This window comes from Chiloscyllium punctatum, chromosome 9 (genome assembly GCF_047496795.1).
Source record: "Chiloscyllium punctatum isolate Juve2018m chromosome 9, sChiPun1.3, whole genome shotgun sequence".
Classification (NCBI taxonomy): domain Eukaryota; kingdom Metazoa; phylum Chordata; class Chondrichthyes; order Orectolobiformes; family Hemiscylliidae; genus Chiloscyllium; species Chiloscyllium punctatum.
Window position 1 is genome coordinate 66431090 of NC_092747.1, and position 16979 is coordinate 66448068.

The following is a 16979-nucleotide window of genomic DNA, read 5'->3' on the forward strand; positions in this document are numbered from 1 at the left end:
TCAATTGCACAAGCTTGTGCAAAATATAAACTCCTAAATGATTACCTTTCCTCATGCTTTTCTGCTCCAACTGTTATCTTCTATGTATTTCCATGTTGTGCAATGTGTTAAGATGATGTGATAGATCGTGTCAGAATTGCATAATGTTGCATGCTGAAGACATGTCGACAATGAACCTGGCATGGAGTAGATTAGTCTTTTGTAGCCTGGCGAGTACAGTTTATAATCTCTTGGATACTGGTAAAGCAAGCTAGTATAGCTACTACAAACCTTTCAGCTCACTGTGGGTTTTTGCATCCATGGAAAATGTAAAGTATTGGTTGGTCCTGGATGGGGATGTAGAGCGGGCTAAAATGGGCACTAAGCTCCTCATGCTCAGTTAACCTGCTCCTGTTAATTGCAATCAAGGCAGCTTTTGATCTGTGTGTTCAATGGCTGGATAAATCAGCAAGGGGCTAATGTTGCAAATGGTCAGCGTCACAAGTGATTAGCATCACATATAGATAGCTTGCCCTGCTCAAAGCTATTCTGCACCACGTAAAATAAATGAGTTTCATGGTTAGAGTAACTTCTGGGAGTTTTAACTGAAGACAATCTGACCTGGAGAAGAGGAAAGAATACCACAATACTGGAGAAAACAAGTGCAAATGTTTTCAATTGTGGATTGGAGGTCTTAATGGAGGAGATGGAAGGGAGATGCTGGCAGTGGGAAGGCCAAAATAATCAAGAAGGACAATGCTAGGAGGACCTACATTTAGCGCAAGGATCAATCACCTCACTTGAGTGGTAAAGATCAGTGATGCAATCTTGAAATACCATTTCCCAATTACTGCACCAATCATCTTAGCCACAAGCTGCTTGCTTGAAACCCTACAGTCTTCAAGATGTAGGGCCACCCACATTGCTTTTAAGAAGCGTGTACCAGGTTTTTGACTCTTGAACAGTGATGGCGCAGTGATATGATTCCAAATGAGATGAACTGTCATTTGGTGGGAAACTTGTAGGTGGTATAGTGGCAAAAATGACATCTCTGATAACTCTTGAGAAACTAAACAAAAAAGACAAGAAAAAAAGCAATTTCTTAGCTACAAAATGTGTGCTATCTCAATTCTTTAACTATTCTTTAATGCTTTCATTGATTCAATCAGTGCCTGAAACCAACCAATCAAAGTTTTATTTAAGGTCAGATACTGACCATCAGTCTGATCTGTTGAGATAACTCACTATGGAGTACTATTTAGATCACAAGACCATAACTTGGTGGCTGCTTGGTTTGAGTGGAAGCTCAGCCACCTAAAGGCACTACAGTTAGCAGTAGGAGCAATAAACGCATGAGTGAGATGTTAAGTCAAATCATGAATTTAAAGTGTGGCTGCCTGTCCATTGGATTGGGAGGACCTGCTATCAACCCAGGCATATTACTGTCTGTTTAAAGGCAGAGTTTGCCTTTCCATGGTCACATTACTAAACAAATCAAGATTAGTATTCTATAAAGATCTCAATGGCATAAGGCTTAAAGATATTTTTGAAATGCACTTCAGAAATGAAGGTAGTGGCACTAGAGAATTCAGCTGCCATGTTTATTTATAGTACCACAAACAGTACATTGTGTCATTCACACCCAATGCTTTTACACAAATTGCACAGATCCTTGTAGAACTTTGAGACAGCCGAGCTACAGTTTTCAGTTGTTACAATTTCAAAATAAAGTCTGGTTTTGAAAAACCACGAGAGACAATGTTGCTTTAAACATGCGGATAATTACTGCATCATATGACTGAGGTTTTGTTGAGACAAACTATATTAAAGCTATACTGAATGACCCATCATGGTTTATGTTGGAATAGCATACAATACTAATTAAAGATTGAATAGAGAGAATGATTTAATTAGCATGGGTCTTCTATTCCAGTATGAAATCTGCTGGACTATTCATGATAGCTAGTAATACATTATTTCGAATGTACCAGTTTTACATTGTTATCAGATATGTTTCTGCTTGATTTATTGTTGTCAGAAAAAAGTTTACTTTAAAATGTTATTTATTGGTTCCATTTGTAAAAATAAGAATGATCTTTAGACTTTCACCATCCTCAATCGATTTGGAATTGATTCTTCAATCAAATGATTGCATCCGAAAATAATTATTGCTGGGAATCAAGTTCAAAGAAAGCACCATGTGTTAATTTTAGAATAGTTTACAAATAAAATTTAACATTTGCTCAATAAGATTCATCTGTGCAAGCTTTAGATTATTAAATGAAACGTCTCTTAACAAAACACTCTAAAAAAGGAAAGGCAGGCACGTAACGAACAATACATTACAGCCATCAAAATGTGCACACGATAGCATACAGAGAAGTGACTTTATTGAATTAAGGTTTTGAAGGTTCATTGTGAAGTAGTGCATCCAACATGAAACATGAAATACAGACATGAAACTGATCAAAAGCAGTATATGTTAAGGGTGTCTCTAACTGAATAAAGGGCAATTTAATTTAAAAAATCATTAACAAGCATGAATACTTATTTCTATTGATAAATGTACAGTCCAATTCTTTATTTCTTTTTTCTTTACATAAGTGGAATATAAGAAATTGATTATTTACAATCAACAAATAACTAATCTATATTTTAAGATCCTCTATACTGGTAACTATGAGCTTGTTCCAGCAGTGGAGCTTTTTCTTCAGTCTCATCCAACTACAGCAGGTGGTGTAGTTTCAGGGAATAATCTGCAAGTTTTGAAACAAGGTCTTTCTCTCTAGTTACATTATTTTTCAGCTTATAGTTACAAAATGTGCAAAAGCTTTAAATTCTTCAGGTTAATTGATGCACCCAATTATGGTAAGACCAATGGGTCCTGGCCCCTTCAAGTTCCCAGATTTTGACACAGTGGAATATTTGGAGTACTTTCATTAGGGCTTTTAAAAAAGTAGAGGCAGATGATTTCACTTCCTGTAAAAATATATAGGATCTAGAAGACTCTTACCCCACCCCAAATGTTCAACAAAAAGAATCACTTAATATCATATGAAGGGACAATGGCATATTGGTCATTCCATACAAAGTTTAGATTATGATTAATATTATAAATTCAAACCACTTTTCAAATCTTTAGAAATTCATGAAAAGGTGCATTTGTGAGCTTCTTAAATAAATTAAAGTACACACACATTAAGTATGTACTTTTGCTTTGGAGATTTCAGGACTATTGATTTCACATGCATGACTGAAGTGGAATGAAACAATAGCAATTGACAAAAAATAAAAAAAATGCTGGAAATACCCAGCAAGTCAGGAAGCATCTGTGGAGAAAGAGAAAGTTAATATTTCAGGTCAATGACCTTACATTTGAACAGGAAAGGTGAACTGACTAAAAGTTATCATTTCTATTATTTTCTTTGCAGATGCTTCCTGACCTGTTGAGTTTCTCCAACATTTTCCCTTATTATTTCAGATTTCCAGCATCTGCAGTATTTTGGTTTTGTATCAGTGATTGATGAAATTTGGTACTCCATGGGAGCTTCAATTCAAGACCTGTGATACCCAAGTACTGTAAGTTTAACTCCTGAGAATTCTAACATCATGGACCAAGAGTTGATAAATATTCTGCAAATAGCTGGTCAAATTGAATTGAAAGCTTCACTGATGGGTCAATTTGTTTACTCCATACCCATTACTCCCTAAACTATTCTACCAGTCGCAATCACAGAAGCACATTGATAAGCACATATTGTGCAGTAATGTGTAACTGAATGGTAATTATAAGACAAAAGAGCATATTCTTAGAAAATAGTAATAGGTAATTGTTTTAACAATAGGTCATTGTCTGAAATATTAAATCCACTTATCTCCACATAGATACTGTTGGACCAATTCAGAAATTTGAACATTTTCAGTTTTCATTTCAGGTTTCTAGTATTTGCAGCATTTTGCTAGAATGTAAGTGTGTTCTTCTTTAGATAAGTGCTCCATTCAATTTAGCAGGAAAAAAATAAAGAAAGACAGTATAAAATAAAGGACGCAGTTCTAAAAGGGGTGCGAGAGCAAATGGACCTGAGATTTTATGTTCACAAATCATTGAAGTTGGTAGGGAGGTAGAGAAATTAGTTAACAAGACATATGGGCAAGAATGTTATAGTGAGCCATTATAAAACACTGCTATGGCCTCAGTTAGAATATTATGTCTAATTATCATCACCATTTTTTGGAAGAATGTGAATGCATTGGAAATATTTACAAGAATGGTTCCAAGCATAAGATTTTCAATTATGAGGACAGATTGAACATGCTGGGGCTGTACTTTTGATAAGATGGAAGGATGAGAGAAACTTAATAGAAATGTTCAACAGTGTTCTGGACAGCAGAGATAGGATGAAACTGTTTCCATTTACAGAAGGGTTGTAACCTCGAGGATAATGATCTAAGGTGAATGGCAAAGGTGAACAAAAGAAAATATTTTTTCCCCAGTGAATGGCTAGGATCTGGAATTCACTGCCTGAGAATGTAGTAGTTGCAGATATTATCATGGCTTTCAAAGGGTATCGGATAATTATGTGAAATCAATTTCAGGGGTTTTGGGAAAAGGTAGGGGAGTGCAATGATTTCTGAGGCTCCTACATATAGCTGGCACAGGCATAATGGGCTGATTGGCCTCCTTCAGTGCTGTAATAATTCTATGATTCTATCTATTCAGAGCTTAAAATGACTTGCTTACATCTTTTATAATGGGTATGGAGTGTTTCAAATTTTATAAAATAGACTAAAATTTAGCTTAGCTGTGATCAAACCAGCACAGGATAAGCATAATTTTACAGTGCACCTTAAATATAGCAGTTTGTACAGTACAACTCGCTCAGAAACACAGAAGATAAAATTCCAGCCAATCAAACAAAAAAGAAAAACAAATTAGATAAATTTCAAAGAATTGCAATAGTAGCTTTAGAGTAGAAGCAGCCACACAGAGCAGAACTAAATAATAAATTGGATCAAACAAAAAGAACAAAATATTTCTATGGCTAGGTAGGAAATCACAATGACATATTTGATTGTACTTAGCCACAGTTATTAATCTTCAAACCGTAATGCAGAGCACACAAATTAACATTGACTAATTAGATAGAGGTTAAAATTTCAGGCTGCATGCTTTTTTCATAAAAGAAGAAAAGTAAGTCCATTTTCACAAGCAACAGTTGGAGATGGCAGTGAATTTACTGTTATTCACAAATCAATTGATAATCAATTCATTTAAATTCTAATCACAGAAAACCAGCCACAAATTGCCCCGCTCCCTAAATTTCTTTAAAATAATACTTCCAGTCAACACTGGAACTGTCATAAAACATGACCAATAGACCTCACAATTTACAGCAATATATTTCATTTACTATAAATTATTTCAATAACCTCTGAATATAAATATTAAAATGTATATTGTGTATTGAAGATAATTCTGATTTTAACCAGTTGTCAAATTAGACACACTCTAAAATGTGTTAAATACTTGAAAATCTTTCTTATTTAGATTTTATAGATGTGAGTTCATCTTTATATAATGTTCAATCTTAAAATAAAACTGTTTATAAAATTTATGTGATGAATTCTATCTGCATAGTTACAAAATCTGCAGGATTTTGCTTTCTAATGAATCAGTTCACACAACTGGCTGAATATGTAATGCTGGGCACTGCCCAATTAGAGAATAAACTAAGTACAGGAGCCCCTGCTTTGTTCACTTGATTACAATAAGGGCTAAAACACTTTCTTCAAGAACTGTTTTCGATGCATAAGTGGTTTGGATATACAAATATTGTTGGATTCTCCACAGTGTCCCAAAAGCCTTTTTGTCTTTTTCAAATCTTGTCCTGGTTGTTTTGGCACCCCCTCCCCTTGAAAATAGGTCTGTTCTGTGCAGAAAAATCCTGCTGAGCTTCTAATTTAAAGTGTATTCATGATTATGTGCAATGGATACAGATGAAAAATGTACTTCAAAATAAATTAAATATCACTATCTGAACAGAAATTCTTATCAGTCTCACATCTATGGTTGATTCACAATTTTTCTTTTGAAGGAACCCAAATGTATGGACCAGACTGTTCTTCAATTGCTAGTTTGCATTGGTTGTAAATCGATTCCAAGGTTTCTCCTTGTACTATTGCTGTGAATTTAAACAGAAACAAAAATTACTGATTGTGATTTAAGGTAATTTTCCTTAAATTTATTCTTGCATCTGCTTCATGTCATTAAGCTTCCCTCCATTTACACACTTGGTTGTTGATTTGTGAACAGCAGAAATGATCTAGGACCATAGGAGAAGGAGACAGCCATTTCACCTGTTGAACCTGCACCATTGCACAGTTAGGGCTTTTGCCCGAAACGTTGATTTCGCTGCTCGTTGGATGCTGCCTGAACTGCTGTGCTCTTCCAGCACCACTAATCCAGTATTTGATTTTCAGCATCTGCAGTCATTGTTATTACCCCATTGCACAATTAGACCATTGCCGATCTTTATCTCAACTATAGATGATCTTTTAAGACCATAAGACAAAAGAACAGAAGTAGGGCATTCAGACCATTGAGACTGCTCTGCCATCCTTTTGATCCATAATCCCTTGATATCCTTGCTGCAGAAGCCTATCAATTCCAGTCTTGAAAAGTTTAATTGACTCCAATTACACAGCCTTTTAGGTGAATGGAATTTCATAATTAAATCCAAATACAACTAAGTATTAGGCTGCTATTGAACCAAGTCAGATTAAAATTTACCGTGGTCATTTAATTTTGATTACCTTAAAGTACACATACATCAAACTGTTCATTGAAATTTATTATGAATAATTCATATAATGTATTTCATATCCTCAGGATACCCCAAAGTGCTGCACAGCTGATGAAGTATTTTGAAGTGTTTATACTAGTACAAAGTTTGAAATGGAACACCAATGTATATGCAGTAAGGCTCCACAAACAATAATGAGAAAAATGGCCAGACAATCTGTTTTCTAGTTGAGGAATGAATCATGTCCAAGATACTGGAAGAACTCTTTTCAATGTTATAAAGGTACTATTTATGTCTACCTGAGACGACAAATAAACCTTCCACCTTAAAAATGATATCTCATACATTGAAACATGACCTTGTGACTTCATTAATGCATTAGTATTGATTATTCATTCTGGGAAAGAAGTTTGTTTGTTACAGCAGGTTCAATCTGCAAGACTGCTGTTCAATTATCTCAAAGATAATCACTGCACAGATGGCAATCCATGCCATTGACTGTCTTATTAAAATGACACAGGCTTATATAGCAACAAATGAACCCCTTCCCAGTCTTTTAGATCTACCAGTTTTTATTTATTATTTACTTATTGCAATTAATTTACTTATTTGTAATATGTCACGTTGCAGCAAATCTGTGTGTATTTACAGCAGGGATTTCTGGGCCAAAAGAACTTTGCTTGTCTGTTAAAATTTTTTCCAAATTCTTTCAACAGTATTTGCAAAAGTACCAAGCAACTCACCTACTTACATCAGAGATGTTTTAAATGGAAACAAATTTCAAGTCTTAATTGTTAAGAATACTAGATCTTCATACAATTATGTGATGATGAATATAGTTGCAATATAAAGAATATAGGCAAAACCTGGCACAATTGCTCAGCAGTATTTAAAGAACTGCCAGCTGAATTTTCCCAAGAATTTGCTGAGTTTCAGTTTCAAGGAATTTCATGAAGAGTTTCTTACCTTGATCTCGAGCAAGCTTTCCCACACTATCTGTTTAGCAGCGGTGGAAGTGCTCGCTGCTGCCGGGACTTTCTAGGTTTCCCACTGCTGGCATCATATTTAAAGCTTAAATGTGGACTGGTTCAAAACTGCGTGAGAAGGAGGTGAGGGTGAGGGTGATAGGCCGGAGAGGGGGTGGGGGCAGAAAGATCAAGAAGAAGATTGCAGGTCAAGAGGGCGGTGCTGAATCTGGGGGTTGGGACTGAGATAAGGTGGGGAGAGGGGAAATGAGGAAGCTGGAGAAATCTATATTCATCCCGTGTGGTTGGAGGGTTCCTAAGCGGAAGATGAGGCGCTCTTCCTCCAGGCGTCGTGTGGCCAGGGTCTGGTGATGGAGGAGGCCAAGAACCTACATGTCCTTGGCGGAGTGGGAGGGGGAGTTTAAAAGTGTTCAGCCACGGGGCGGTTGTGTTGGTTGGTGTGGGTGTCCCAGAAGTGTTCCCTGAAACGTTCCGCAAGTAGGCGGCCTGTCTCCCCAATGTAGAGGAGACCACATCAGGTGCAGCGGATACAGTAAATGATGTGTGTGGAGGTGCAGGCGAATTTGTGACGGATATGGAAGGATCCATTGGGGCCTTGGAGGGAGGTGAGGGGGGAGGTGTGGGCACAAGTTTTGCACTTCTTGGGTTGCATGTGGAAAAGTCCATCTTCCGCAGCTACACGGCACCACCCCCCACCTTTTCCTCCACTACATCGATGATTGTATTGGCGCTACCTCGTGCTCCCACGAGGAGGTTGAACAGTTCATCCACTTTACTAACACCTTCCACCCCGACCTCAAATTTACCTGGACCGTCTCAGATTCCTCCCTTCCCTTCCTATACCTCTCCATTTCTATCTCGAGCGACCGACTCAACACGGACATTTACTATAAACCGACCGACTCCCACAGCTACCTAGATTACACCTCCTCCCACCCTGCCCCCTGTAAAAACGCCATCCTATATTCCCAATTCCTTCGCCTCCGCCGCATCTGCTCCCAGAAAGACCAATTCCACTACTGAACAACCCAGATGGCCTCCTTCTTCAAAGACCGCAATTTCCCCCCAAAGGTGGTCGACAATGCTCTCCACTGCATCTCATCCACTTCGCTCACTTCTGCCCTTGAACCCCGCCCCTCCAATCGCCACCAGGACAGAACCCCACTGGTCCTCACCTTCTACCCCACCAACCTCCCAATACATCGTATCATCCTCCGTCATTTCCACCACTTCCAAACAGACCCCACCACCAGGGATATATTTCCCTCCCCACCCCTATCAGCGTTCCGGAGAGACCACTCCCTCCGCGACTCCCTCGTCAGGTCCACACTCCCCCCCAACCCAACCTCCACTCCCGGCACCTTCCCATGCAACCGCAGGAAGTGCAAAACTTGCGCCCACACCTCCCCCCTCACCTCCTTCCAAGGCCCCAATGGATCCTTCCATATCCGTCGCAAATTCACCTGCACCTCCACACACATCATTTATTGTATCCGTTGCACCCGATGTGGTATCCTCTACATTGGGGAGACAGGCCGCCTACTTGCGGAATGTTTCAGGGAACACCTCTGGGACACCCGCACCAACCAACCCAACCGCCCCGTGGCTGAACACTTCAACTCCCCCTCCCACTCCGCCAAGGACATATAGGTCCTTGGCCTCCTCCATCTCCAGACCTGGCCACACGATGCCTGGAAGAAGAGTGCCTCATCTTCCGCTTAGGAACGCTCCAACCACACGGGATGAATGTAGATTTCTCCAGCTTCCTCATTTCCCCTCTCCCCACCTTATCTCAGTCCCAACCCCTGGATTCAGCACCGCCCTCTTGACCGGCAATCTTCTTTCTGACCTATCCGCCCCCACCCCCTCTCCGGCCTATCACCCTCACCTCCTTCCATCTATCATATTCCCAGCGCCTCTCCCCCAAATTCCCTCCCCCCTACCTTTTACCTCAGCACGCTTGGCACACCAGCCTCATTCCTGAAACGTCGATTCTAATGCTCCTCAGATGCTGCCTTGCCTTTCTAGCGTCTGATCTGCTCTTGTAGCCAGTGAATGTATATGGTGAGTCCAGTTGAGTTTTTGGTCAACAGTAATCCTCAGGACTTGATAGTGGGGAATTCAGTGGCGGTAACACCAATGAATATCAAAGGTAGGTGGTTAAGTTATCTCTTATTGGAGATGGTTATTTGTTTGTTGCAAATGCTGCTTGTCACTTGTCAGCCCAAGACGTGTCCAGGTCTTGCATTTGAATACGGACTGCTTTAGTTTCTGAGGAGTTGTGAATGATGCTGAATGTTGTGCAATCATTGGCCAACCTTCCCACTTCTGACCTTATGATGAGGCAAGGTCTTTATTGAAGTGGCTGTGACATAGGATGGTGAATGTGATGTTCCTTCTCATGAATGTCCTCATTTTCCTATTTGATACAATACTGCAGCAATCAAAGATTATCTATTGACACCTCATTGGATCCTCCAGGGCAAACCATCCAATGATTGTTTGGAGTCTCTGGCTGTACTGTATTGAATGAACCCTTAGATCTGACATGAAAACTGTGCAGGAGACATCGTATGGCCCTTATTGTCTCCAGTGGGAGAAAGTGTTGCATTATATGTATGCTGGGTATTATAAGACATAGGAGCAGACATAGACCATTTAGCCCATCGAGTCCGCTTCATCGTTCAATAAGATTATGGCTCATCCGATAATCCACAAATTCAACCTTCTACTTTTTCCTTATAACACTTGATTTCCTTTATGGATTCAACTCAGCCTTGAATATACTCAATGATCCAGCCTGAACAGCACTCTGTGGTCAAAACTTCCACCGAGACATCACTGTCTGAGAGAAGAAATTCCTTCTCATGTCTGTCTCAAATGCTTGACCCCATCTATCCTGTCAAGTTTCCTAAAATTCCTGTATGTTTCAGTGACCTTTCATTCTTCTATATTCCAGTGATTATAGGCCCAATCAAATCAATCTCTCTTTCTAAGACAGTCCTTCTATACCTGGTATCATTCTTGTGAACCTTCTTTGGGCTGTCTTCTATGACAGTATATATTTATTTAGATAAGGAACCCATAACTGTCATGATATTCCAACTATAGTCTGATTAGTGCCTTGTATAGTTTTAGCAAAACTTCCTTACTTTTATACTCCATTTCCTTTGAAATAATAGCTAACATTGCATTTGCCTTCCCTATTGTCTGCGGAACATGGATGCTAACTTTTTGCCATTCATGGATGAAGACTCCCAAATCCCTCAATTCTGTAACTTTCTGCTGTCTTTTCTTCATTTAAATAATATTCAACTCCTCTATGCTTCCTGCCAAAATGCACAACCTTACATTGCCCCACAATATATTCCATCTGACAAGTTTTCATATGGATTTCTGAACTCTACCTCTATACAGAGTTATATAGCATCAATGCTTCTTTTCTCATCAGCATGCCATTTCACGGAGACAAATGACTGTGAGTCCCCTATACTTTCTCAGCATCGTGAAGGCATGTTTTGTATTGGAAATTTTGTATTAGGAGGCTGCTGCACATCTACTGGAGGTTATTGCTAGTCCTTGACTTCTAGGCATATGTGCTCCTCAAAACGTTACTATGAGCACTTAAAGTGCAGTAGAAATAGTAACAAAAACTTCTCTGCTTGCATCCACCAGGAATAGACAAATGAGCCACGTGGACAATATCGGAATTAAATCAGCTGCTCAGTAATGTGGTCATTCAGCAGTAACTGCCTGCAAGTTACATTTCAACAGCATCTTCCAAACATTGGGACATGAAACATTCGACAAGAAGGGCAATGGGATATCTGCACATTGATCCTTTACATTATAAACCTTGTTCATAAATATCCTGCTCAAGTCAGTTGGAGGTTTAGGAATGGTAGGAGGAATGAGAAGTTTTCCCTCCATCTCCATTCTCCAGATTAACCAGGAAAGGCAGCATTGCAAATAAGATAAATCATGTGGACATTCTGTACTTCAAAATGTGAGGTGAGGAGCTGTTGGACCTTGTATAGGCTATGACATCTTGGAGGTGATTGTGAATTGTGTAACTAAGGGGAAACTTTACAGCTCACTTCACATTACTTCTGCTTACTGGGACTAATTTGTAATGTTCAATGACATGGTCAAAATTGTTTATGGGGAAAGTGAGGATTGCAGTTGTTAGTGATCAGAGTCGAGAGTGTGGTGCTGGAAAAGCACTGCCTGTCAGGCAGCATCTGAGGAGCAGGAGAATCGATGTTTTGGGCAAAAACCCTTCATCAGGAAATTGGTTATGGTCAGGTTTTGTCATCAATATACTTGGTCAATGTTAATATGGTTCACATCCAAAATTCTGTACAAAAGAATTGCAAATGTCTTCAACCTGCATTATGTGTGCATCTGACTAATTGCCCCTTGAAGGGTTTTACATCGCTCACAAGTATTTTCCTCTGAGATAAAAGAATCTTACTCTACCGGCATTCTCTCTAGGTATGCTGGCAGCCACTTTTTATTTTCATTGTGCTTTTGCATTCTAGATGAAGATAGAAAATTACACAAATTTATGCAATGAGTTGCACGTTCAGCTTGTCAATCAAGATGAATCCACCCAGACAACCTAAATGTCTCCTTGTTGCTTTGCACTTCCTGTCAACCCCATTTGGTCTGATCTTCCCCAATTTACATCCAACTCTTTTATTTAGCTTTTCATCCCTTAGCCTCAGGCTTAAAGCTTAGTTATGCCAAACATTGCTATGCATTATCCCCTTCCCAGTTAAGCCAAAGTGGTGGTTACTATCAATGACCTCCCTCTTATAGTACCCTATGGTCAATCATCTCCCACTCTCATTTGTTGAGATCCCCCCCATTCATAATTATTATTCCCTCTATTATTAACATGCTGCCTCCACACCCCACAATTAACATTACCAACTTCCCTACCATAGCACTGCTTTGATAAATCCCCCTGACTTTCAGTGAACATTTCCCCAGGACTAGCCATGGTCCAACTCAACTTATTTGAAACAACAACCCAGACTCTCTGACTGATATAGATGCAGATTGCCAACTGACTTATCACTAATCTCCTGACTGGTGGCACTGGACTTGCACAACTGACTGAGGTTCACTCCCTAGACTGTAAGAATATGCTAACCCTAATCCTGAACCCCTTCAAGTGGCTGACCTACTGTTCCAAGTCGATGGACTGATTTCAGACTGATGCCCTTGACTGATGGTGCCCCTAGACCCTGAGTGACAACAGTTCCCTTGACCTGACTGATGACTACTCTCCTTAGACTTTGAACAAGCCATTTCATTGAAGCACAGTCAATGTGTTTGCCACATAAACTGCTGGCACATGTTGTAGTTGTGACAATGATGTAGCACAGTGCAGTACAGTGACATGTCCACCCCTTTACTGATCACTCCTCTCAAACACTGCAGACTGCCCGATTTTGTGTCTTCATGAAAAAAAACAAGACAGACAGAAGTACTGTGAGGCTGTAAGTTCTGAATGATTTAGAAATGTGCAAAAATGCAAGGCAAGGCAGAGATAGTAAGAAATCCAAGGAGGTGTAAACTGATTGATTGCTGAAAAAGCAAGCTAAGGGATGCACTCTAGTATGTGAGATGGATGCTTGTCCCTTCATGCAAAGTGGCCTGGCAACAGCATTGCAATGAAAGTGTTGGTGAGCTTAAAACAGTGGCATTGAAGTGCTGAACTGTTATATAAATAATTGGGAGGTGCATCAGAATCATGTGATGAAACTGGTGCTTGTACCATGCCAGCCTCCATGTTAAAAGTTGCAAGTGGTTGCTGAGATGCTGGGGAATGCTTGTCAAGATGGATACCCAGAGAAGACACTAGCAAACTGCAGCTGTCAGGTATCCACTAAAACTTCCATATCTGAAATTTTCAGTTTCTTTCCACTGCTTGGGAAAATAGCAAGTTGCATAGAAATGAGGTGAGGCTAGACAATAATGAAATGTTAATGTGTGCAAATGGACCCCTTACTGCTCGCTGTTGAGATTCTCAATAGTTGTTAAACCTTATGTGCAAAGTTGGACTTTTCATTCTCAGCATATTTTCCCAACTGACTTGCCACTGCCCACATCATTCAGAGCCCGGGGATATTTCACACTGCATGTCAGGTTAGCTATTCTATTATTAACTGATTTAACAATGGCAATGCTTGCATCATGTCCAGATCAGATCCAGTAATTCAATATGAAGTTAAGAACTCTGCATATAGCACAAATGTTTAAGAAAATTATACGACTGCCATTTTCTGCTCCATTATGTTTCCATTCTTACACTTTTATTAATATTGTTATGCAATGGAAAAATGCACATTGGCAGAGCTCCACTGCATACAGCAATGTGCAAATAATTCAACAATTACTGTAAAGATCCAATGTTTGTCTCACTCATAAAGGGCAGTAAAAACAACATTAAAACTGCCACCCTTTATGTACCAAGCAAAACAAATTCTGATATTTTGGAATGATTACTTGCTAAATTTCTTTTCAAATGTTTTATTTTGACGGATTTAATGCAGACATACCTGTAAAATGTTCTCCAAATTCCTGTTCCAGCTTCAGAGCTCTATCAAATGTCTTTCTGCCTTGCTCTTCTGTTAAGCGTTTATTAATTTCCCTGTAACAGAAAAAGCCAGCACCACATCTTAGACAATGTTTACCAGGTAGCTTTCCCACATATGTAGGAGAGGCCAGAGGGGATCATAGTGTGGTATCATGGGATTTCATTCACACTGTGGTTAAGTGGAAAAATGAACATATCGCAGTGATCACTAAATGTCCAATATTCTAAAGGCAATCACTGTATGGAATGAGCCCAATTATAGCAGACTCTTTAAATTTCACAAAATGATACAACCATAGTCAATATCACATGGAAGAAAGATTTTCAGATCATTACATCTGTGACAGCTGTTCATATTGGGATTAATAGAGTTTATTTATATCTGAGGATTAGTTGACCACTTGGGGCCTGATTAGTGAATAATTTTACTCGACATCCTAATTAAGACCAAACAGTAAGCATAAGATTATAGTTCATAGAATAGGTGAATGGCTACAGCACAGAAGGAAGGCATCAATGGCTCTCTAAAAGAGCACTTCATCTAGACACACTATCCTTTCCCTTTTTCTCTTCAAATATTACCTGAATTTCTTTTGAAAGCAAAAATTATACTTGCATCCACCACAAACTCAGATAATCCATTCCGCATAATCATTCACCGCTCAAAAATTATTGTTTGCCATTCAATTTAAATATCCCATTGTTTTTAATCTGTCCAGCAACGGGACATTTCTCCCTGTCCATTTCCTCCAGATCATACAATATTTTGAAGCTGACACCTGAGTTATCCAGGATGGATGAGTCAAAGCAACTCTCTAGATATCTAGTGTAGATCGGCAATAGTTGGCTGTTGAGTCATCAACGATTTTAATATTGTGTGAGACAAATCCTTTTCTGTCCACAGAGGTAGCTAGTTCATGATAGGGTGCTCTGATTGGTATAGGGGTGCAAATGATTGCATTCTCAACCTGCAGAAGCCAGTGATGATGGTGAATGCTAATACCTTGGTTGTCTGATTTTTCATGTCAAGCAGCAAAGAGATAAATTAGTTGCCTTGTGTGACAACAGCATCAGTGAAATTCCAGATGAAACATATGAATTGAAGATTGTGAAATGTCTCAGTGGTCCCCAGTAGCTACAGAAATGTTCCATTGGCAAAGATATTAATGGCAGCTGCTACCTTTCGAATTACTGGATGGGATTGCACCCAGATCTTCTTAGCACAGGCTTTTGTCCAAAGGCTGGCATGGTGGGACATGATGGCTCAGCATGTCCTGAGTCATCTTGCACACTGTTTCTCATTCATTTTGCCCAGTATTGCTTTGAGTTCAAGCTGATGTTTGTATAACTGCATCTACTAAACCTGATCTGCTTTACACACAAGTTGCTCCAGATCTTTCTGTAAACTGGCAGTTTTTTTTTTAATTAGATAAGCAGAATTAGACCATTCTGCCCATTGAGTCTGCTCCACCATTTGATGATGGATGATACGTTTCTCAACCTCATTCTCCTATCTTTTCCCATTACTTCTGATCCCCTTACTAATCAACAACCTATCCATCGCTGTCTTAAAGACACTCAACGACTAGACCTCCACAACCTCCTGTGGCAATGAGTCCCATAGATTTACCACACTCTGACCAAAAACATTCCTCCTCATCGCTAAGGCATCATCACTTCATTCTGATTGTTGGTGATACAATGTTTGTAATTAATCCAGCTTCCTTTCTTTCTCTTTCAGCACTTCATTAATCATTGTGACATAAGTAGTCTTATCCCCAAAGATTTCATCATCTCGGAGATAGCACTGTTATGTTTGGATTTATCAAAGGCTAGTTGTTTAGCCTTTTCCTCATGAATTTTTTTTGTCAACAGCAAAGAGTCGAGATCTTACCTTCTTGAATAATCTGCTGCAGTTTCTGTTGTGGGGTTCATACTTGAATGATTCCATGGATGGTAATGAGTGCAGGCCATGGCATACCTGTATGCCTGCAGTCACTGGCCCAGCAGTGTCTTCAATGTGGAACATCTAAAGCTTCCAGGCATACTGATTGCATTTACAATCCATCATTATTGATAATGCATATGAAATAGGTGAGCCATCACATGCTGGAAGTTTTATATTTGTAGGCTGTCTGTGTATACATGTATTTTAGAGTTTGTGCCTGAATGTGGAAATCATAGATCTGAGTGTTGTTTAAATTCTGTTCTGTTCTGCTGTGTTCCAATTTAAATTAGGAAATTTTCTGGACATTCTGACAATATGTCTTTAAACTTCTTTGCTTGCTGTTGATCCAGTACACACCATGACCGTTTGCCTTTCTCAAGTGAGTTAAACTTGAAAGGGATTTGTTTGTCTTCAAGAAAACTGTGTTTTCAATATTCTTTGATGGTGTAACAAACAAAAACATCAAGGGCGATCATGCACTTAGCATAATTTAAGGCTGTTGGCCATGTGTTTCACCTGTAGTGTAACTTGCTTGCTGACTGTTCAAACATGAAAGGCCACGTTAGCATATTTTCAAACATTGTGCACTACACCATGTTCATGAAATGATTTAGCAATCATTCACTTATCACAGATTAATTAACTCCATGGGTTAG

The 16979-nt window shown here is 39.3% G+C and overlaps 1 protein-coding gene across 15 annotated transcripts in view; it reads right to left on the reverse strand.

Moving 5' to 3' along the window:
• Positions 1 to 1574: 1574 nt before the first annotated feature.
• Positions 1575 to 16979, reverse strand: part of LOC140481473 (disks large homolog 2-like) — a 956164-nt gene continuing 940759 nt past the window's right edge. For 14 of the 15 annotated variants that reach the window (XM_072577706.1, XM_072577705.1, XM_072577700.1 and 11 more), the window contains 2 exons: positions 14338 to 14429; positions 1575 to 6161 (listed from right to left, as the gene is read on the reverse strand). In XM_072577706.1, coding sequence (XP_072433807.1) covers positions 6055 to 6161; positions 14338 to 14429 — 199 coding nt within the window. In that variant the 3' untranslated portion in view covers positions 1575 to 6054. The remainder of the gene's footprint in view (positions 6162 to 14337; positions 14430 to 16979) is intronic. The other variant, XM_072577704.1, reaches the window with a different exon arrangement.